The sequence below is a fragment of the Apis florea genome, unplaced genomic scaffold (genome assembly GCF_048593485.1).
Source record: "Apis florea isolate Af1SG1 unplaced genomic scaffold, ASM4859348v1 contig_3696_pilon, whole genome shotgun sequence".
NCBI lineage: Eukaryota > Metazoa > Arthropoda > Insecta > Hymenoptera > Apidae > Apis > Apis florea.
In genome coordinates, this window is record NW_028256809.1 from 3073782 (window position 1) to 3098125 (window position 24344).

At 25.0% G+C, this 24344-nt stretch overlaps 3 protein-coding genes across 6 annotated transcripts; 1 reads left to right on the forward strand and 2 right to left on the reverse strand.

The window, feature by feature from the left end:
• Nucleotides 1-1205: 1205 nt before the first annotated feature.
• Dpp10 (Dipeptidyl peptidase 10) lies at nucleotides 1206-13181 on the forward strand. 2 transcript variants are annotated; one of them, XM_003697395.4, is made up of 16 exons: nucleotides 1206-1526; nucleotides 3753-3914; nucleotides 5411-5563; nucleotides 5766-5893; nucleotides 6023-6234; nucleotides 6314-6477; nucleotides 6698-6801; nucleotides 8192-8312; nucleotides 8389-8624; nucleotides 8742-9037; nucleotides 9119-9288; nucleotides 9418-9560; nucleotides 9659-9853; nucleotides 9927-10087; nucleotides 10166-10377; nucleotides 10562-13181. In XM_003697395.4, exons 1-16 carry the CDS (start codon nucleotides 1494-1496, stop codon nucleotides 10715-10717), a joined length of 2646 nt encoding a protein of 881 aa, XP_003697443.1. In that variant the 5' UTR covers nucleotides 1206-1493; the 3' UTR covers nucleotides 10718-13181. The 2 variants fall into 2 exon arrangements, with proteins under 2 accessions (XP_003697443.1, XP_012347302.1); XM_012491848.3 differs by having other exon boundaries at nucleotides 3756-3914.
• LOC100863351 (uncharacterized) lies at nucleotides 11282-21556 on the reverse strand. 3 transcript variants are annotated; one of them, XM_003697439.4, is made up of 6 exons: nucleotides 20052-21556; nucleotides 17616-17757; nucleotides 17041-17196; nucleotides 15098-15358; nucleotides 14423-14592; nucleotides 11282-12227 (listed from the first exon to the last, which is right to left on the reverse strand). In XM_003697439.4, exons 1-6 carry the CDS (start codon nucleotides 20274-20276, stop codon nucleotides 12015-12017), a joined length of 1167 nt encoding a protein of 388 aa, XP_003697487.1. In that variant the 5' UTR covers nucleotides 20277-21556; the 3' UTR covers nucleotides 11282-12014. The 3 variants fall into 3 exon arrangements, with proteins under 3 accessions (XP_003697487.1, XP_086770758.1, XP_086770757.1); XM_086914632.1 differs by having other exon boundaries at nucleotides 17616-17707; nucleotides 20052-21548; XM_086914631.1 differs by having other exon boundaries at nucleotides 17616-17752; nucleotides 20052-20098.
• A 611-nt stretch (nucleotides 21557-22167) lies between these two features.
• LOC147656543 (uncharacterized) lies at nucleotides 22168-24196 on the reverse strand. Its single transcript, XM_086914544.1, has 3 exons — nucleotides 23831-24196; nucleotides 22912-23071; nucleotides 22168-22737 (listed from the first exon to the last, which is right to left on the reverse strand). Exons 1-3 carry the CDS (start codon nucleotides 24159-24161, stop codon nucleotides 22419-22421), a joined length of 810 nt encoding a protein of 269 aa, XP_086770670.1. The 5' UTR covers nucleotides 24162-24196; the 3' UTR covers nucleotides 22168-22418.
• Nucleotides 24197-24344: the final 148 nt, after the last annotated feature.

Sequence of the window (24344 nt, forward strand, 5' to 3'; positions counted from 1 at the left end):
TATTCGTAAGAATTTATATAATTAATGTTTATACAATATAATATTGAAAATATAAAATTATAACAAAATATTAAAAATGGTAATTATATATATATATATATATTCCTGCAAACTTTTATATTTTAAAAATATTTAACAAATTACTATATTATTATTGTTAAATGTATTTAATAAATTTAAATAAAAATTATTTACAATAATAAAAATTTTAATATTTCTTTATAAATATATTTGTATATTGTAATAAGTTATTATTTATTATAATAAATAATGATGAAATTATCATGGAATTACTCAAAACCTTCTCTTAATAAGATTAATATATAAAATATATTGTATGTATATAAAATGTTATATATATATATCTTGAAATTAATAAATTAAATTTGTATACAAAATAATTTTAATAATTTTTTAATTATAGCAATTTTAAACTATTATGAGATATATGCTATTTATAAATTATATAATTTTTAATTACTTAATTTTTGCTAATATTAAGTATGTATTCGTATACAGTCGTAAAAGATTTGTTTTTAATTTATTATTGAAAAAATTTTCCGGATATGAAACTTGAAATAAAAATATGTTTTTATATTTATATGTTTATTATGTTTATTATAAATATTTATTATTACTTATAATTCAAAATTATTAATGCTTATATATAAATATAAAAATAAATATATATTATATATAAATTTAAAAATAAATATATTATATATTTAATATCATAATTAATAAGTTATCTAATCAATTTTTAAATAAAAATTTTTAATTTAAGATTTTAAAATGTTTGTTAAAAATATAAATGAAAAAAGAATTTATTAGAATTCAGATTATAATCATATTTGGTAATAATTAAAATTAAATTAACATATTAATTAATTATGATATTATTATAATCACAATATTATATTAATTATCATAAAATATATTCTCAGATATTTAATAAGATTTCATTCTTAAAAATAAACATATTGAAATACATATAAAAATGAATTTTTTACGAAATCTTTTAATTGAATATGCTTGAATGTAATATTTTCATTAAAATGGATAATTATTAATGCCAAAAGTTTGATTTCATTCACACTGAAATTAATTTAAAATAGAGAACTAAAAAAAAAAAAAAGATAGAAGCGCGCAACATCAATATCGCGCAGGCTTCGTTCTTCCAGCATCAACGGAGACAATCTCCATATCTATCAGTACCGAAAATTTTGCACAGTGCAAGGTGGAACTCAAGGAATTACAGTGTGTCACAGTATTATTACGTAGATATTGTATTTATCTTCATTCTTCATTTTCTCTGGTTTCTTGCTTTGTGTTTTTCTTTTTTTTACATATATGTCAGTGCGTGCATATGTATCACGTTGCACAAGAGACTACAACATTTGTCATAGTTTTGGACGGGATAAACTTTAGCACGATCTTCTGTTGTTTGTCTTTCTAATTCAACAGAAGGATCGAGACATCATTTTCTTTCACCGATGGCAGATCACGATAATATCTACGACGACGAGGTAATTAATAATCGATTCTCTTGCATTTCCTGTTATATTTTCAATTTTATTTTCTTTGTTTTGAGAAAAAATGGAATATCTTTTTGATGTTGATAAATTTTGCTTGTATAAATTTAATTGCCGAAATGAAACATGTGATAACAATATAAAGTTTAATAATATAAAATAAGTGAGTAATTATAACATAAAATATACGATATGAAAAATAAATATTAAAATCTTAAATGATAATTTTTTAATGTTAATTTAATATATGTGAAGTTTTTTATGCATATGTGTGTGTGTATATATATATATATATATATATATATATATATATATATACTCACATTTTTTCTTATTATTATTAAACGTATTTCAAAATTAAATTAAGAATAAATTCTGTGCTTCTTATAAAAAAAAATTACATTTTAATAACTGCATAATGAAAATTAGAGCAAGAATTTATTGATCGTAATTTTGAAATGTTTTTGTATAAAATTACAATTCAATTATATTTGCAATTCATTATAAATAAAAAATATTTTTTAAATATATATTTTTATTTTATTATTTAAATAGAGAATTATAAAAAAAATATTATTTATATTTCGAATATAATAAAAAAGTATGAAATATTAAAATTAAAATTATTATATTTCAATTATATTTCATATTTATTCGTATAAAAAAATAATTGAAAAAAATAATTCCATAATCTATTATCTATTTATATGAACTTATAATATTTATTTTAATAAATTATGTATTTGATAATGAAATATTTATTTATTATCACATGAATGATATAAATAAATATTATAACAAATATATATAACATGTAACATTTTATTAATGGCCAATTGAAATAAAAAAGATTTAATTTAATACTTAAAATTTTTTTTTAATATTTAATATATTTACTTTTATTTAATATTATTTATATTTATGTTTTAGAAAAAAAAACATTCTTGTAACAATTAAATATTTAATATATTGTTTGAAATATTTCTAACATAATATTTATATTTAAAAATATTATAATTTCATTAAAAAAATATTTATGAAAAATGCGAAAGTAATATATACTGATGAAAAGCGATAGTAAAGTAAATAATATAACATTAATATGATTTATTATAAAGGAGACAAATAATAAAAACGATTTCTTGTTAATTTGTTTTAAAAAAATATTGATGTAATATTATACTATTGATGTAATATTGAATTTAATATGCTTCATTACATTTTATTTGTTATTACTTATCTTATTACATTTTTTTGTTAATTTAATAATTTAACAATATTCATTTTATATTATTTTATCCTATCTTTTTATATAAATTAATTTATAATAATAAAGTCAGAAAGTAGATTAACATTGACCTACTGATACACATAATCTAAAATTAATTATATTAATCAATGAATTTTATTCAATAATTACTAACTTTTTTTAATAGCTATATTTGAAATTTATTGTATCATGTTTAACAATATTATAAAGATTATTTAGAACTTTTATAATTTTAGATTTTAATTTTTTGTAAAATAATATATAAAATAATTTTTCATGTATGATGTTCTTACATATACAAATATAATATTATATTATACAAATATAATATTGTTATAATTTGTTATAACAAACATAAAACTTGTATATCGTATATTAATATTTTATTATATATTATATATGCTAGAAATTTTTTTATTTTTTATTTTATAATATTACTTCTATTTAAGAAATATACATAATGTATCTATAATAAAATATAAAATCAATAAGATCAATAATTCGAATTTCTAAAAAAAATATTCTAGAATAAAACAATACATTATAAGAAAATTTTTAAAAATTTTAAAATTTTAAGACGTTTAAGATTACTTTTTATTAAAATAATTATAAATAATTTTTAATTTTTAATATTTCGATAATAAAAAATATAAAAAAAATATTTTAATAATAATTTATAAAATATGATTATCATATACATAAAATATTTATAATAATATTTTTGTTAAATTTCTAATTCTTTTTGCAATTATTATAATTTTGCATTTATTGGAATACTAAAAAGAATTTAATCAAACAAAAAATAAATTAAATAAGAGTAAAAATTAAAGAAATATTAAAAAATAAAATAAGATAAAGAATAAGATATAAAATAGAAATAATTATAAAATTTATATATCTATATAAATATAATTATTTGACTGTGGCGTTAGTAAGTACCTTTGTGATAGGAGCTAATGTCAGCGAATCCAAATCAAAGGAATTGGCGTGGGATATTGATAGCTCTGCTTGTGATCGTTGCTGTTCTAACTTTAATTGTGACATCAGTTGCGTTATTAACACCACCAGATGAGGGTCCTAGAGTACGAGGTGCTAGAATAAGACTTTCTGAGGTAAACGATACAATTTATTTTTATAATATCTCTATTATATTATTTACTATATTCTATTAAATTCTCCATTTAATTTCTCGGGCAACAAATATCTGGAATTCATTCCCTTCACTATCTATAATTTTTAATCTAATTTTTTAAATGAAAAAAATTAAATCAAATAAAATTCATTTAATCAAACAATGAATGAATTTTAATAATTAATGAATTTTATTTCAATATATGAAATTCAGATAAATAAATTTTTGCTGTATGATATTAATCATTTGATTTATGTTTTTTTTAGTATCTCTATCTATATAATTCTATGATAAATATATTTTATATTTAAAAGATAAAAAGTTCTATTATTATTATTTTATATGTGTTGAAAAATAAATATATTATAATATATTATAAATAATAAAATTATATTAATAATAAAATTAAAATCAAATATTTTATTTATTTAATATTTTCATCATAGTTAATTAAAATTCAAGGATGACTAGTTCATAATTTCTTAACAAGTATTTATAATGCAAATATCAAATTTCATATAATATTTATTTATTTATAATAATTTTATAACTTTTAATTTATTAATTTTATAAATATTATATAATTTAAAAAAAGAATTATTATATCAAAAGATTGAGGATTACTAGAATAATAAGAAAGAAAGAAAACGAGAACAATTGAAATTACCATATTCAAGATTCTAATATTGAATGAAATACAAATTTTATTATTTATGCCTACTTAGCTAATCCAAGGTCATATAAGAAGCTTTTCAATTCTTTTTATAATATCTTATTATGTTCTGTCGAAATATGTACTGCTCGCTTTTATGAGTGCTTCTTTCATCTGTTGTTCACTCTTCATTTGTCGCGATCAATTTGATCATAGACTTTTCTGACTAAGAAAAATCTGAAGATCTCTTGACCTATAGTTATACTCATTTCCTCCAATGATAACTAAATAGATAACTATTTTATTTCATATTTTTGCTCATATTTCTGTTGCGAATCATAAAAATATTTCCTTTATCAAAATTCATAATATTTATTATTATAATATATAATTTATAAATAAATAATATTAAATATATTTTTTCATGTTTTCATATGTTTATATTGTTTATATTGAAACCTTCACTTAATTATGTTTATACTATTTATAATTTTATATGTATATATATAATTATTCATTTAATATTTTATTAATTTCTTTATTTATAAATATAATATTTTAATTGTTTGAAATTAGAATTTCAGACATCTTTATTAATACTCTATTTTCTTTACTTTTGATTTTCAGATATCATCATCTATGATTTAATAATTTCTTTTATTTCTTAATATTTCTTAATTTCTATCATTGTTATTAAATTTATCAATTTTTTCTTAAATAATTAATATCTTTGTAATTATTATTATAGCAATAATTAAATATAAACTAAATAAACTAAATAAAATTTAAAAAATACTTTAATAAAATAAATATCTATTTTACAGGTACTTTCTGGAGAATTAACACCCCTTTTCTTCAATGGATCATGGGTAAGCAGGCAGCACATTTGCTATCGAGATATGTGGGGTGGAATTTCGCTATTGCACGTTTCTTCCAAAAACATCACTTCCTACAGTCTAATGTCTAATGAAACTTTTGTAAGTTCAAGTTCATTATTTAAATATTTTTAATATAATGTAGATAATATAATATAAACAAATATATATATATTTTTTAAGTACAGGTATGTATAAATTTTTTATGTAAAGGTATAGAAAATTATATTTATTAGAGAATATTTATATACTTACACTTAGGCTTTTTAGCAAAACAGAACATTAAGAGGTATTTTGCATACAGAGGACACTGAATCCTGCCAAGTTCTCATTGTCACCGGATCGTAATTATTTGCTCCTTGCGCATAATGTGAAGAAACTCTTCCGATACTCGTATTTAGCACAATATACAATTTATGATGTAAAAACACGGTTAGTGAAATACAATTTTAATCATTATTTTAATTTAATACAATAATTTTGTATTTTCACTAAAAAAATTAATTAATTATTATTAGATTTACCATTAGACTTATTATTAAAATTATTTTATTGTTACAGAGAAACTATAGCATTGACTCCACATCCTGAAAAAGAAATTCATCCTTATCTTTTGTTGGCACAATGGACTCCACGAGATCATGGTCTGGTTATGGTTCAAGATTATGATATTTATTATATAACAAGTCCTAAAAGTAATACAGGATATCGCGTTACTGATACAGCAATACCTGGTATTTTATCAAATGGTTTGCCGGATTGGCTATATGAAGGTAAAATAATTAAAATAATTTACATTCTTGACAAATATTTTACGAAATTTTTATATATAAATTTCTATAAATTTTGTAGAAGAAATTTTGCACCGTGCAGAAGCTATTTGGATGTCATCAGATGGCCACATGATGTTATATGCTTCTTTCAATGATTCTCTCGTTGAGGAAATGCACATATCTTGGTTTGGGGAAGGGAATAAAGCATTGTATCCTGATATACGATCCTTACGATATCCTAAGGTAATAATTATATTTTTTAATTATTATTTATCTTGAATAATTTTAAAATATTTATAACTCAAATAACAATAATAATCAATTCGTCGAAAATTTCTATGTTTAACATTCTATGTTCTATGTTTAACATTTTATATATGCAAATGATATTTTAAATATTTTTTTTTATAATGATGTATTAAAATTAATAGATTTAAAATTATATAATATTTTCATTTTATAGCCAGGAACACCAAATCCTGTAGTGAGACTGTATGTAGCAGACTTGGCAGATCCAAAGAATATTCATACGAAGGTAGTGAAACCGCCACCTATCATCGAGCATGTGTGAGTTTATTTATAAAGTTTGGAGTATGGAGTGCTTGAACAAATTTTCTCTTATTAATTTTTCCTCATTAGGTATAATTATTCGTCTTAACAAAAAAAAAAAAAAAAAAAAAAATTAAGAATGAACAAAACTGAAAATATCTTGAATAGAGATTGCACTTTGTTGTTTTTTACAAGAAACATTTAGATGTTTCTATGGTGACACTCTCAAGGTACTTCAAAAGAGAAAGCATATCATTTTTCAGCAAGATACTTTAAGATATACACAAGGAGTAGCTTCTTAGTTTAAAATGAGCTGGTTTTTAAGAATATTGTATAATTTAAAAATAAGTTTTAATAATATGTGTAATATATTAGTTTTTGTATAAATATATTTAATTCTTGTATTTATTAAATAATTTTTTTTAATATTTATAATATATATTATAATTTATAATATAATTCGTAATTTTTATACAAATAATTTAATATTCATAAATAGTAAATTTCATGATCATTTTTTTTGAAATGCGAATTTTAATTTATAATATTGATGATAAATGTTGTGTTATTTTGAAAAATATCGATTTGATATTAATATTAATTTCTTTCAGCTTCTTTCAAACTTGAAAATATTTTTAAAATTAAAGAATATTAAAATTAAACTCACGCAGCTTAATTTTAAATAAACTTTGAAGTGAAATTAAAATTTTTTTTTAACAAATCATAATTTCATTAAATATGTAAAATATGTATATAAATATGTAAATATGTAAAATATATAATATAAAGTTATTTATTATTTTTCACATTCACGAATTTTTTATACATTTATCATAAAATATTTACAAATATTAAATATTTTATGCATCTAATATATTTAATAATTTAAAAAGGTTTTAAAAACGTAATTTTAGAAATCATCTCATTTTAATTCCAACAATATAATGTAGAAAATATTTTATTTCATATTTTAGCATAAACAATTTTAGCGATTTTAATTTACGAATTATTTTAGTATGCATTATAGATATTTATTTTCTTTTATTTGCTTTCTTTTTTTTTGTTATTTTTAAAAATACAACATAGCTTTTTTTATAATTAAAAAAATAATTAATTAACAGGAATTTTAGGCCATTAAAATAATCATTAATAATTTTATATATTTTTTCTTATCATTAAAATAATTAAGATTAAATAATTCATTATTTTATTAGATAAAATAATTATGCATAGATATAATCTGCTATTAGTAGTAATAGCATTAAGTTGCATTCTTATAGATTTAATTGCTACTGAATATCATAAAAATTGCTTCAATTAAAAGTATTCAATATAAAATAAATTAATTATTATATTGTTACATATAATATTAGCTATAAACATTATCGTTATTTATATTCATTAACAGAGAACATTACTTTACAACGGCCTCGTGGGTTTCTTCAACAGAAGTTTGTATAACATGGTTGACACGTGCACAAAATCTTTCTGTTGTGACTAATTGCAAAAGTCCATTATGGCATTGTCAGGTATATTTCAATTGTTTCAATTATTCTTTAAATTATTATTTTATTTATATGAAGTAATTTTTACCATTTTACGTAGGAAATTCAAAGAATAGTAGCTGAAGATCGTGGCTGGGTAGATACTCCTCCAGAATCACCTATTTTTTCAGCAAATGGCAGTAGTTACATTGCTATAAGCCCAGTTAAAGATGGTCCAGCTGGTTATTACAAACATATTGTTTGGGTGAATGTTGCTCGAAAATTAGTTGTTCCACTCACTCATGGAAAATTTGAAGTTGCACAAATAGTAGCATGGGATGAACCTAATAATACTATGTGAGTAACAAATTTTATTATCTATTAAATATTAATTTTTTAATAAGATTAAATGTGTAATTAATTATTTAATATTTTAATATTTTTCTTGGAATCTAATCTAATTTTTTTACATAGATATTTTATAGGTATTCCACCTATGCAACCAGGACAAAGACATCTTTATTATGTGAGTTCATTGTTACCACATGTGGGTTCATCTTTACATCCTGCTTTTTGTGTTACTTGCACGGAAACATCAGATGGATATCGAAAGGAACATAGAACAGCTTCATCTAGTCATTATAGTTCCTCGTCTGACAATAATTACATACGTGATCATTATGAAACACAAACAGAAAATATAAAAGTTGAGGGACAACCAAAAGAAAATGTTACAAAGAAACAGAAATCAAAAGCATACACTGCACCAAGTAAGTGCAGTTTTTACAGAAAAATTAGTTATTGTTTAACATAATTGCAATGATATTTACATATATTTCTTTCATTTTCAGAATTTACTGATCAACCTTGTCAATATCATAATGCGATTTTTCCACCGATTGGTACTGATTATTTCGTTTTGGAATGTTATGGACCTGGTATACCCACTGTTACTTTATATAAAACTAATTTTCCAATGCCACATCTTATCTATGTCTTACAGAATAATACATTATTACGTGTAAGTTATAATAGTTTTTATGTTATATTTAAAATAAAATTTTACATTTGAATTATACATTTTATAGTATAAAATATTAAAAGTTATAGTATAAAAAATAGTATATATAAAATTAAAGATTTATTTTAGGAGCGAATTGCCAAACTTGCACTTCCTCAAGTCAAAACATTTCCTGTTCAAATAAGTGGTGGATATAATGCACAAGTAAAATTATATTTACCGCCTGGATTAAGAGAAGATGAAATCACACGATATCCCTTAATCGTACAAGTGTAAGTATATTTTTAAATATAATTATTATAGAATATTTATTATAGATACAATATTAGTATTATTTAAAAAATACAACTTTCGAAATTTGTATTTTTAGATATGGTGCGCCAGGTTCACAATTAGTAACAGAAATGTTCAAGATTGATTGGAATACTTATTTGGCTAGTAGAAAAAATATGATTGTTGCACAAATTGATGGCAGAGGTAGTGGAGGTCAAGGCTATAAATTTCTTCACGAAGTTTATTACAGACTTGGCTCTGTGGAAGTTGCTGATCAACTTGAAGTGACTGAGTGAGTATAATAAATTCTACTGTAAAGAAATATTTTTAATATTTATTGTCTAAAAATTATTAAAAATTTCTAGATATTTACGAGATTCGTTACATTTCGTGGATAAGCAACGAGTCGCTGTTTGGGGTTGGAGTTATGGAGGTTTCGTAGCTGCTCTTGCGCTGGCGCATCCTGAGCAAAATGTTTTTGAATGTGGTATAAGTGTAGCTCCTGTTGTTTCATGGAAACTTCACGGTACAATATAGTCCAATTTCATTTTATTTTGAATTTTCACAATTTTATTAAAATTAAATTATTTTAATTTTGAAACAGATTCTGCATATGCTGAAAGATACATGGGTTTACCAGATGTTATATCAAATTATAAAGGATACGCTGAATCAGATGTATACGATAAAGTGGAACATTTACGAAATAAAATGTTTTATTTAGTGCATGGCACTGCAGATGATAACGTCCAATTTCAACAATCCATGGCACTTGCGCGTCATCTTGCGAAAAAAGGCATTCTTTTTCGACAACAGGTAATTAATTTATAAATTAATTAACGATTAATTTATAATTGTAGTAATTTATTAAACAATTTTAACATATCATACACAATTAAACAATTTACATATCATCACGAAAATATATTCAGCAGAAATGTATTACAATAGATGTATATCTATTATTAAGATGAATATATAAATTATCATTCACTTTTAGGTGTATCCAGATGTGAGTCATTCATTAGCAGGAGTTAAAGGTCATCTTTACTTATCAATGGCTCAATTTTTGGATGATTGTTTCCAAAAACAAGTATCCACTGATACAAAAGCTGGTCTTATCAATGGTGGATCTGTAGTTTGTAATTGTAAATAATGAAAATGATCCACTTGCGAAGAAATTCCATATATAAAAGTTATACCTGAATCTCCAAATTGTGTTCCGTTTATTGATATCTTAGGAGAAAAATATTTTCGCATTATTTTGTATATCGACTAAATATTATAAGAAAATGGTATGTTTCAAATTGGAAATCAAATCTAAATGAATGAAAGTGATAGATTCTAGCATTGTTAAAAAGAATATTAATATATTAAATATATAAATATAATTTTTTATTTTAGAAATGTTATGATTTTTTTTATAAAATAGGGATATTTGATATTTTTTCTAGATATAATTAAAATTAAAAATTATGATTACTATGATTTATGTTTTAAAAAATTATATTTTTCTTTATACATTCATAAAGTTTTCATTTAAATTATTTATATCTCTTCTGCAATACAAATAATTAATAATGTATATAAAATTCGTATAAAATTGTAATACAAAAAATAGGAATGAAATATGAACCAAAGATAAGTGAAAAGAAAAACTAATTTTATTCATTTAGATATTGATTTTTCTTCTGTTATAATAAAATCCAAAAAGATAAAATTTATTTTAAACGTTACATAATTTATTAAAGATGTACAGAATCATTTACCATAATTGCAAAACAAATATAATCGGGACAAGTAAGAAAAATAATTATTTCTTTTCATCAAATCGATATAAAACGAAATCGAACGATGAAAATTCATGAACCCGTAAACATTCAATACAAGGGTAACTTTTTCCTACTTTCATTTAGATCTTCCTAATTAATAATATGCGTACAAGAAACACAAAACGACGCATTTAAGATTATTCCTCAATGTATATTTCTCGAATCTCTTATATTATAAGAAGAAACATTTCACTCAAAATTCATGTAATTTCTCTTACATACCTACATAGATCTATCTTATAACGATTCATTCGCTACAATAATTAACATAACACTTTGTAAACAGTATTAATTAACTTCGAGGAGCAATAAAGAAATTTTATAAAAATAACATTCAATTAATTGAACTAAATAAGGTATAAAGTTAACGGACATGAATCATATGGCATAATAACAATACGTACATACTATTTTACCTGAATGTAATGAGCAATTGAAGAGTTAATAACAAGATTAAAGTGTAATTGTCAAATTGTACTGCGTGTCAAACTCTACATGAGTTTCTTCAAACAGCAATATAAATAGGGAGATTTAATTTTAATTTCTATTTTTTGTAAATTTTTTCGAAATTTAGATTTCTCGATAGATTTTCTAAATTATTAAGGAGACATTATCGATTGGTCAGTAGTCTGAAATGGATTTGACAATCTTCTTGTTCGAACATCTGCCAAGATGTAGTAACATGTGGTTTTTAAGATTGGTTGGTTTACTGAAACCACGGCTACAAATATGGCATCTAAATGGCCATAGTCCATTATGCACGTACATATGACTCTTAAGATCTCCAGGTGTTGGGAAAGATTTGGAGCATTGTGAACATTTGTGTGGTTTTTCCTGAAACATAAGAGTGAAAGCATTCTTTATTACGAATTTTAAATTGAAACAAATCATTATTTTTTAAAACGTTTTATAAAACGATGTAATTTCAAAATTTTAATAAACTTTTATTTCATTTAACTATAATTTTTAACATATTAAAAGCAATTGTCGTTATGGCTATTATATAGTATAATTATAAATATTTTATTTTTAAAAAGTTATTATATTCAATAATTACTGCCTAAGTAAATGCTAATATTAAATATCTGTTGTTAGTAGCAAACAATTTGATATCCAAATAATAGTGAATAAAATGAAATTGCATTGTTTTTCAGATGTAAATTTAAAAATTTTATCTTTTGAAATCTTTGTTAATTTTACGCATAATAATTATAAATAATCTGTTAAAAAAAATATTTCTATTATATAAAAATACGCTTTCAAAATTAAAAAACATTGCAGTCCATTATATTTATTATATATATAAGTATAAATCTAAGAAAAGTACCATACCAATTTTTCACTATTAATGTACTATTTATTCATCACTTGCAAGCGTTCGTTGGTAATAATATTTATATTTAAATCTTAAAAAAAAAGTATATCTGTCGATATTACAAAATATCTCGAAGAAAGGATTCATAAACGAACTAATATATTTATTTTTAATATTAGCACAAAAATTAGAAACTTTCTTCTATAGTACAAATTACAATTACAATTAAATAAAAAATAAAATTCTAAAGTTATTTTTATTTCATCAACTTACAGAAAATATGTAAAAATTTACGAAATGTTATATACAGATATAAAAATAATGAAATAATAATTGTAATAGATAGATAGAAATATAATAAACGGCAATGATTGCAGAAAAATTTATATACAAAAGTAATTGCTGTTCATTATTGTATTAAATTGAAATTAAAAACTGTTAACTTTGAAAGAATAAAGGAATTCACGACATCAGATTATTCTATTTCTACCTATATCCCCTAATACCATGTAATAAAAAAAAAAATTCGAACACCAAAATTATCGTCGATACGTTCGTTATCCCGGTTCGATCGGCTCGTCGAACGGGAATAAAAGAACGCGTCATGGTCTCGCGAAAACACGATGAAAAGGTGGCGAGCAAGGGTAAATGTGATGAGCGTAAAAGTTGTAGCGGGCACACGAGAATGAATAGAATGGAAGAGGGACGCGAATGGAAGACAGTAGGAAGACGAAGGAGAAAGATGTCAGAGAAGATAGTGTAAGTAACTGTGGGCAAAAGGTAGACGGGAGATAGAGTTGGAAAGCGATGTTAACATAAGATCGAAGAGAGAACCAGAAGAGTCTGCTGCCTCTGGGTATATTCTCCGTCTCCCTAATTGGATTGCATTCCAAGCAGTAGCGAGTAATGGACCAATTACAGTAGCTGATGGCAAGAGCAACCTATATGGCTCCCGAGATATCATTACTTCGCTGGATTAGAGAAACTCATATGGGGGTTTCCGCTCTGATAAATAAAAACTTCGACCGATCTTTTACCACTCGCGCCTCGCGTTACCGCTCCGCGTACCGGTTTCCTGCATTTTCCCGATCGCTACCAGATCTTACACCCGACTGGGATAACCGAGGATAAAATAAAGATAAACTTCTTCGAGAGATTCGATATGCATCGATTCTCGATTTGCCTTTTTTTCTTTTTCTTCTTTTCTATATTCTATAAATTTTAAGTTAAGTGTTTCACATGTTAATATTTCCGTGATCAGATGATAGAGTTTAGTAATTCATTGATAGTTTAATACGAAAGTTTCTTCAACAATTAAAATATTAATTGTAAATAGGAGTAATTAATTTTAAAAGAAGAGAATCATCTATTTTTGAAAAAGAAAATTATTTTCACAGGAGAAAAAAATATAGTATATATAAGTATATGTGTATTTCGTATTTTACTCTATTTTACTCTATTTAAGAAGAAATTTATTATATTAGAAAAGGTAACGAAATGGATCAATATATCACTTTATGTCAAAATAGATTTAAGAAATTAATTTGCCTGTGTTCGATCAAATCAATGTATCTAAGTAAGTTTAAGATAATTTCAAGATCATATTAGATCGATAAATTCATTTTGATTTCACTTACAATCAACATTAATATTTTAACGAATTCTTCAGGTAATTAGTAAAAAAGACATTTTTAAAGAATTATTTGGAACTTACCTTGATATGAGTCATACGATGATAATAGAGATTGGAGGAGGCTGTAAACTTCTTACCACAAACAAGACACTGATGAGGTTTTTCACCGCTATGGATTCGTTTGTGCGTATTCAGCGAGCTCGATGTTGAGAAACCCTTGTTGCACACCATACAAACATGCGGTTTCTCTCCTTCAATTTAACAATAAGATTAAATTACTTGAACTAATGGTCAACTGTTTAAATTAATTGTGCGAAATATTTTAAAATTTCTTAAAAGTTCACTTGTTTAAATTCATCAATTAAATCTCTTTCTAATCTGATAGGTATGTGTAGGAGAAATATTTTGATAGATTAGATATTATTATATTTATATATATATTGCAAAAGCTAAGAAACAAAATAAGATCCAGCTATTGCAAAATCAATTAATTTTTTTAAAATAAAATATAAATCTTCATTTACTTTTATAATAAATAATTTGATTAAAAGTTATTGAATTATTTAGAATCATATATTTGATAAAGACAAACTTATGTTTCTTAATACTTAATAGCAATTAAAGATTAAAGTTTTAAATATTAAAATTAGGGCTTACCAAAATTTTCATTATCTTTTCTTTTTTTTTTTTAAGGAAATTGTAAGGCAAAAAACGAATTTTAATAGCAAGTGTTGAAAATGATTATATTTTACTCACCTGTGTGCGTTCTCATATGACGTTTCAGAAGAGAAGGTCGGTCGAAAGACTTTCCACAAACTTCACATGGCAAAAGAACCCTCTCTCCTCTTTTAATTGTCGTTAAAATACTGCAATCTAAATGATCTCCTGTCAAGGACAACGTCGATGACGAGGATTCCTCGGATGTTGATTCATATTCATCCACCTCGTAATAGGGATGCGAGATAGTTGACGACGAATGATGAGAGAGCAATGCCATGGATAAGTCTAATGGGGATTCTTAAACACAAAATCTGGTTATTAAATATTATTTTTAAAATTTTATTATACCAGCCATGCAAAACTGATCAACTCCATCATTTAATTTCTGAAAAGTATATTAAAATGAAGAATTTTTCAGAAAATCGAGTCGATCAGTTTTATTTCTAATTGTAAGAGACGAAGAATTTAAAAAGATAGTCCGTATTTTTTTCAACATTTAAAATCTATTTTAAAAAATTCTCCATATAAATATATTGATTTCTATAAAAAATAATTTGTTTTATTTTTTATACTGAATAAATACTTTATATTCTTTATAAATATAAAAACAAAATTATATTTTTAATAATTTGTTTTTTCAAAAATATCGATTTTTATCTTATCCTTAATATTACAAAAGATACATAATCTTTTAACGTATAATAAATTTATAAGAAATATTATTCTTTTTCCGTTTATATTTTAATTTATTACCTTTTTTTCGAAACATCATATATAATATTTTAAATTTCTTATATTTGACATTTGATTTATGTCTTCCTATTAATACGGATTCTAGAAATTCTACTAAACGTATGAACATTCGTATATACAAATGACAATGTTAAACCTTCCTTTATCCGCCATTGTATACCACCAACCCGATATCTTATCCGATATAATATTATCCATTTTCTCGGTTTCTTTCAAGGCCAGATCTTCTAGCAAATATCGCGGCTGTAACCATCCCCCACACGGTCCCCCATTTTATCCTCTGCGATTCTCTTCTTCGGTCGGCGAGCCCTCCTCTTCGGAATTGAAGGTTCGCCGGCATTGTACTGTCTTTTATATCCCCCGGTAAGCGCGGGGGTCTGCGCATTTGAATCATGAGCGAACGAACGAGCACCTTGTGATCCAGCCGACAAAAATACCGGCTTATATTTGCATTTCAGATTTGTTAGCCAACTTTCTTTCCTTTCTTTTTCGATTGGCTCGCGATTGCGCCGATTAACGCGATTGCACCCGGCCAAGATTTCAATCGGCACGGTTCCGCAGCTTTGCCATCCGCTACGGCTTTTTACGGTTTTTTTTTTTTTTTTTTTTTTTATTTTTCTTGAACACGCGAAACGTGACTCGACGCTCTTTCGAATAAGTTTTTTTTTTTGTTTTTTTTTTTTAAGTGATAAATTGAAGCAATTTTACGTGTTATGCAAATTAATGTTTCTTAATAGGTTCACTGCTGATCGAATTTTCTAACTTATATCATTGGGAAATTCAAGATAGAAGGTCAATTAGTGTAATTTGCTTCAAGATGAAAGTCTTTAATCGAAGCAATAATCTAAGTAGCACGAAGATGTTTTATATGGTTGTCTTTTAATTCTGTAGTATACAACTTATGCATGTTAATTTTCTTCGACTGGATTTTTAAAAAATTTAATTATTTAGAGTTAACACTTTTCTTGAATGTTTCAGTTAAAATATTCGGCAATGTCGTAAAACGTATCAAATTTATAAAAAAATATTAAAGCAGGAATAAAAATTAAAGAAGAAAGAAAAAGATATGAATTAAATAATTAATAAATGCTAATTATCTTCGAGATATCTTTAAGCCAAAAACTTTCAGTTACGCATAACTTTGTATATGTTTAAGATTTTATTCGCTTATAAAATTTTATATCGATTTTCGTAATAATTATTTAAGGTAATATTAAACAACTCACCATCTAAAATGGAGTCAATCGTGCATCTGTACAAAGCAGACCTCGAACACATGTCGTGTGGTATAAAGACGAAATCTTGTTCTGCTGTAGGAAGAAACCAAGCTACTAATTCTGTATCCGGTTGAACATCTTTTATTACTTCAAAGATCGGATCTCCTGCACCGCATGAACAGAAAAAAGGTAAGAAGTGTTATTAATTTACATTAATAAAAAATAAAGGGAAACAAAATAAATTAGATTTTAGTATTAAATATTTGATAAAATATAATTATTGTTTTGCATATAAAATATTTAATCAAGAGATATTAATATTATAATGAAATTTTACAATTATATTTTTAATTATAATTAACGTAGTAAATTTATTCAAAAGAAAAATTGTCATTCGTGATAATAATGTAAAATATTAAAAATTAACTAAGTTAAGACGAATCATTTTAAAATAATAAAGTTACGAAGCTAATAATTTGTATGAAAAATATTTATCAGGACTGAAACGGATGTACACTATCATTTGCTGCAATATTTTAATTCTCATAACTTATTCCATTTTTTTTTAACATGTATTAGCTTACCTTTCACTTTGGTACCAATTAAGTTTACTTGTTCGTCATAAGACTGAACGATACGAAGGAATCTTATCCAATTGCACTGACGCTTGTTAAGGCTGTAATTTGAAAAGAAGACTTCATCGTAGCAGCCATATTCGCGTCTGATCTGAAATAAATCGCAGTTATGAAAAACTTGTTTTAAAACTTGTGAAAATAACCATTAGAACTATTGTAACTGTAACTGTAACTGTCTGCATAAAATATTCTACATGATATTTGATTTTTTTTATATTAAATGTAAAGACGAAGTTATGAACATTTTTAATAGTACTATTATAATCGAAATAAAAATAAAAGAAAAAATAAATTAGTAATATATATGGTTTAAGAATATACATTTTAAATTAGAATTATAATTACATTAATAATTTATAAAAATATTTACTATCGAATAAATATGTGATAATTTCCTATTTAAAAATTATATTAATAAAGTGAATTTTAGTATTTTTCTAATTAATTAATTAATTAAATGAATAAAAATAAATTAGTTATAAATATGAATATTAGTTTTTGAATATAATTCATGTTTATGTATACTATTTATATTATATATAATATTCATGTTCATTTATGCATTTCGCATTTTTATATTTGATATAATCATTTATGAATCATTCTTCTCTTTTTATTCATCTTCTACTCACTTTTTACTTTTGTCATTACTAAAACCATAAAGATGCATTTTGTAAGATTAATATTAACTCTTATTGAAATAGAAATATGATTATATCTATATTCCTTCATTTATTTGCATTCTATTATTTTAATTATAATAATTATTCATGTATAAAATATTTACATATAGAATGCATAATACTTTAATATTAAAGTCAATAAAGAAATTACATTATTATTAAAATACAACGATTTACTTAATAGTAGATATATTAAAATAATTGGACAAATTTTACATAAATGTTAATGGAAATTATAATATCCAAATAAGAATACATTATTCCTATTTACTTTCTATATTTCTAATATTAGATGCCAAAAGATTAATACCTTGTAATTTAAATATGTAATTGAACATTGATATAATTTGTAGTAAATATATAGTAAATGCATTTTCTCACGTGTTACTTAACGTTATAAAATGAATATCTGTGTTTTAGAGCATTTAAAACTTAATTAAAACAATTTGATTTAGATTTTTTTTATTTATAATCGATATTTATGCTTCTGTTTATAAAAAAGTTATATATGTTATGTACTTATGCATGATATATAGTGAATTATAATAAATTAATTTCTTTTAAAATTTCATTTGTTATAGAATTTATAATAAAGATATATATTTAAGATTCAAATATATTCAAAACTCATAATTGTTAACAATAAAATTATCATATAACAAAATGATTTAAATAAGAAAATAAAATATTAGTACAAATCTCATAAATTTTCAATTTAATGTATTAAGAAGGAAAAATAAAATTTTCAATATATGTTGTAATAATGTCATTCTTTTAAATTAATTTATGTAATTATGTAATTATGTAATTATATAATATATTTCATTCAATCCCACATCTTATTCACTCCCGTAATACTTAATTGATACCGCTAATAATTGACGATTATACATATAATCAATATAAAAATGTTTTATTTAATAATAAATTTAATAATAATATTTAATTAAATATTTTAAAATTTTGAATTATATTTTGTATTTTATATGATGAAAATAAGAAATTGATTTTTATTTCTTAATATAATAATGTCATTGTTATATAAAATAAAATTAAATACTAAATTCATGAAAGGGCATAAGTAAATCTTTTAAAGTTCCCTCTTATAAAAAAAAATGCTAAAAAAATAATGCTTAATAATGTAAATTGATTCAAAAAAAAAATCACGAATGAAACGTTACTTTAACGCAACGTTGACCCTTAATAAGTTAATTTTATCACATACACCTGTATGCTCTCAGTAATTTCCGTTCATAATTACAATATTAAGGTACAAATTTCAATAATGTTGATTGAATGGAAAAAAATTGTAAATTAAACGTCTTAACTTGATCCTTAATCGGTTATTTTATCAAAAATGTTTATTGATAATATCAAAAATGTACGAAACTTGTTATGAAACAGTTCAAGCGTTAAAATAAGTTGTAAATCGATACAGTATATTTTCTACAACTAAAATTAAATAAAATTGGAATTTACATGTTTTCAATCCTGAAGTTACAAATCTCAATTTAATTAAAAATTATTGAAATATTATATATTAATTAAAAATAAAATTACAAAATGTTACGAATAATGTTGAACGAATAATGTGTTTTTTTAAAACTAAAAGAATATTCAAGATATCAATATATTCCGAAGAAAAAATTAATGGAAAAATTGTAAAAGTTAGACGAAGATCCAAAATAAAACCATTACTTACATCATTGTCATCTAAAAGGGAGTAAAGGTCGATTTTGTCGAATCGGATGGATCCCTGAAAGGGGTAGATCAACGTCCCCGCCGGAATAAGCACGTTGGACCATACGGATATTCTTACGTCCGTAACTAAACTTCCTGAATCATTCTTGAAGAGGCCTTTATAGTTTGATCGATCGTTCGCAAGTGCCAATGAAAATTCTTTGGGTATCAGAACGCAGGTTTCCATAACAGAGGCCCCGTAAAGGGATGCTTTGGGGATATCACAGCTATCGTTGTCTCCACCGTTGTAAACACTTTTCTGAACAGGCCACACGACAAAATCCTCGATTCTTTTCTACCAAACGTTTATTAATTGATAATGGCCAAACGTCGATGTTTTTTTAATTTTTTCTTCAACAATCTTTACCAAAAACTTGGTCTTCAGCCAAAGAAATGAGAACTGGCGAGAGTGACTACCAAAGGGTAGTAAAAACAATTTTCTGAATCGGTTTACAAAAGAAACAAGAATAACAACGATCTTAATTATGTTCGTTAAGACGCCACCACGAAAAAAAAAAAAATACACTTGAATATTTTTTTGGTGCAATTAAAAGACACACTTATAAAGAGCGCACTCGAAACTGTCCCTGTGTTCCCGATCGAACGTTGTTTTCGTGTCCGCTCTCGTCTTAGATCTAGATGAGGAACACGATTTATCGATATGTATATTCCCTTCAGGTGAGAATCGAGCAAATTCGAAAATTAGAGCAAATCAAGTTCCGCTCGCGATGATCGCAAAGTGAAAATTTCAGTTGCGAGCGTGAGGGTCGTTCGTCCTCCAAGGTGCAAGGGCCTCGGCTGACTGGATAGGATTAACCGACTGATCTTGACCTTGCGACGGGTTACCAGCATTTGCTACCGAATGGGTAGCCCTTCCCCTTCTTTACCTCTTTTCCCACTCACAGTACATGGCCCGCTGCAGACTTTTTCAGTGGCGTAGATCTCTCTTTCGCATTCTGTTCTCATTAATAATCCCTTCCCTCTACCGATCTGTTCTTCTAGGATCGTTTAACGACACTTCCCCTCCCAATTTTTAACATCGATTATATTTCCCCTCCTTTCCTTTCGTTTTCTCAAAAGGAAGGCCAAGTTTCGACTGTTCGTTCCTCGCGCAAAGAAGCAGAATAAATAAGAAACGTGTCGATGAAACAAAGTAGCCAAACAGTATACGCCAATGGATCTCTTTGCCCCACTATGTTCATCCTGTGGCGAGTGCACTTGGTGTATAGAACGAGTATCGGCTTCTTCACCATTACAAGGAAGCCGGCTCGTCGTCCTCGTCGTCGTCATCGTCGTCTTCTTCACCCTTCTACCGTCGCTGCAGCACCGTAAAGAGAGAACCCACGTGGGCGATTGGGCACCTGTCGCTCCCTGTGCCCTTTCCTTCTTCTTCTCACTGGTCGGCCATTCGTGTCCATCCTCTTCTACTTCCCTACCATCTTCCCGCTTCCACGCCCTACCATATCCTTTTATCCGCCGCTCTCCTGCTCCTCGCCATTTCTTCCACCTAACAGCCTTCTGGACTCTCTTATTTCTTTCTTTCGTCGCGTTTCCTCGGGCCTGCACCTTGGCGATCTTCTGCCAACCAACCGAGGCCTGCCTCCCTGATTCCACACCGTTCCATCTCGCTTCAACCTCTTACTCCTCTTACCTCTTACTCATTCTTCTTTCCGTCCAACTTCTTTCCTTCTTCCTCGTTCTTCGGGCTCGTCTTCGTCCACTTTGCTTCGTCGCTAGCCGCCACTCTGATCTCTTTCTCTCGCCCTTCCTCTTCTTCTCGTTCGCCATTCGCTCTACCCGTCACCTGAAAAACCTCTCCTCTTATTCATTCGTTACGATCGAACGCTGCTACACCGAGAAATAAAGTTACGAAATCGATCAGGGGCCCAGTTTCGTATATTTCTCCACCTCCTCTTCTCCCCACTTCTTTGTCATTATCTGGTTTTTCGCCAATTAAGGCCTTTTAAAGATCGTGTTGTGAGAAACGTTCGATTAATACTTATGCGTTGAAAGCTTGATAAGTTTCAAAAATTTTTACTTTCTCAAGCAATTTTCTCAATTAAACCGGTTATTCAATATTTAATGCGACTGTTTCTCTTTTATTATTGATATTTTTTTTTTACAGAGTTGAAAAAGTTGTGCACTCATGTATGTGCAATGATATAGATGATATTGTTAATTTTAATTCGTGAATAATGAATTAAAATTGGTAAAATTTGAATTGATTATATTATAATTATATATAATTATATGATAACTAATGATAATTCAATTATATATAATAAACACTGTATTCTATTTTCAAGAAGTGATTGCTTAATATTTTGATCTATCTTCGGTTATTTGCTCTTGTAATTATTGTTTGCTCTTGATCTGTAGTTGCTTCGGTAGTTGTTTGATCTTCAGTAGTTACTTCGGTAGTAGTTTGATCTTCGGTAGTCACTTGATCTTCAGTAGTCACTTGATCTTCGGTAGTCACTTGATCTTCGGTAGTCGGTTCTTCTTCGGGAGTTTCTAGTTCTTCGGGAGTTTCTATTTCTTCTACGATTACTGTAGGAATTTTAAATTTTAATGGTTCATATCGCGAGGGTCTTGGACTTCTGACTACGTCGGTTAAATCAATTATCCTTCTTCCACTTTCTCGAATCCTAATTCAAAGATAAATTATATTTATATATTATATTTATTTATTCTAAAAAGATGATTTTCAATCATTAAATTATCATATTAAAGATATTATATTATATCAATGAAATGATAATATATTAAAAAGGTATATTAAATAAATGGAACTATTGTTTTTAATATATATATATATATACCTTATATAGAAATAAGATCCTAAAATTATAATACCAACTAAAAATAAGAAAAGAATCACTACAAAGGCAACAACATAATCTTCGCTTGGTAGCCAACCAAAAAAGAAACGTGTTGCTTGATCTTCCATTAAGTACGTACGCCAATTTGGTGGTCCTAGAACTTATAATAATATATATAGTGTTAAATTAATTAAATAAAAGAATATAAAATTTAATAATTTTAAAAATAAAGATTGGTATAACAATAATAAATAACATATATTATTACATTATATGCAATAATATTTTTACATATAATTATATAGTACTAATATATAATAATAAATGTATATATGTATATAAATATATTTTAAACTTAACTTTAAACTTAAATTTATTATTATATTTAATACTATCTACTAAAAAGGTAGTTCACTATATTATCATAAGCAGATAAATTTTAGAAAAATTTTTTATTTCAGCATGATTTTAAGTTTAAAAAATTTTAAATCATTTCTGTAAAAAATTGTGAATACGTGCAAATAACCGTGCGAAATTCATTTAGAGAAAATCTTTAAATAATAACATCCTTAGAAGGTCTCGAATATAATGTTACTCACACTATTACCGGTTTTTCCGGTTCTTGCAAGTTTCTACCAAGACCCGTTTAATAAATTATGCATATATTAAAAATGTATATGATCTTATGTATAATAATTTTAGCCGAAATACATTTTTTATGTAATGTTCTTTTATCTGCATAGGGTTAAATAAAGAGCTAAGAGAGTGCCATCTCGCTTGAAGAAGGAACTTTAACTTCTAATTTTTCTCAAGATGATATAGGAAATATATCGCGCAATAAAATAAAAATTAAAAATATTTAATTTTAATATTATTATGATACTATTTTTTATAGAATTATGGTGTAATAATTAATTACCTTTAATGTAAATCATATTTGTTATCCACTCAAAGTTCAAATCATTTTGTTTCACAACGCATTGCCACATTCCATTATATGTTTTATTAATTTTTGTAAGCTGTTCGATATCGGCGGCAATGGGAAGTGTAATACCATAATCTTTATACGTTTTATTACGTACTAGCCAGATCACTTGAAGCTCTGAATAAATATGTCCTAAGACGGCACAATGACATTGTATGGTAGTGCCCAGAGTTTCCCTCACTTTTAAATTTTCTTTCTCTGGAATCACCGCTAAAGTTATAACTTTGATGATCGAATATCTCCCATTAACTCGACGCAGTGTCATTGCATAAACGCCAGAATCGTTTAAAACAGCTTCTTTTATCTCTAAATAAATATATTATTATATCTATCAATTATTCCTGAATATTATATTTAAATAAATATATATAACTATTAATAATTTTCTAAATATATAATAAATATGAAAAATAAGTATAACAACAAATTTGAAATTTATATATCTCTT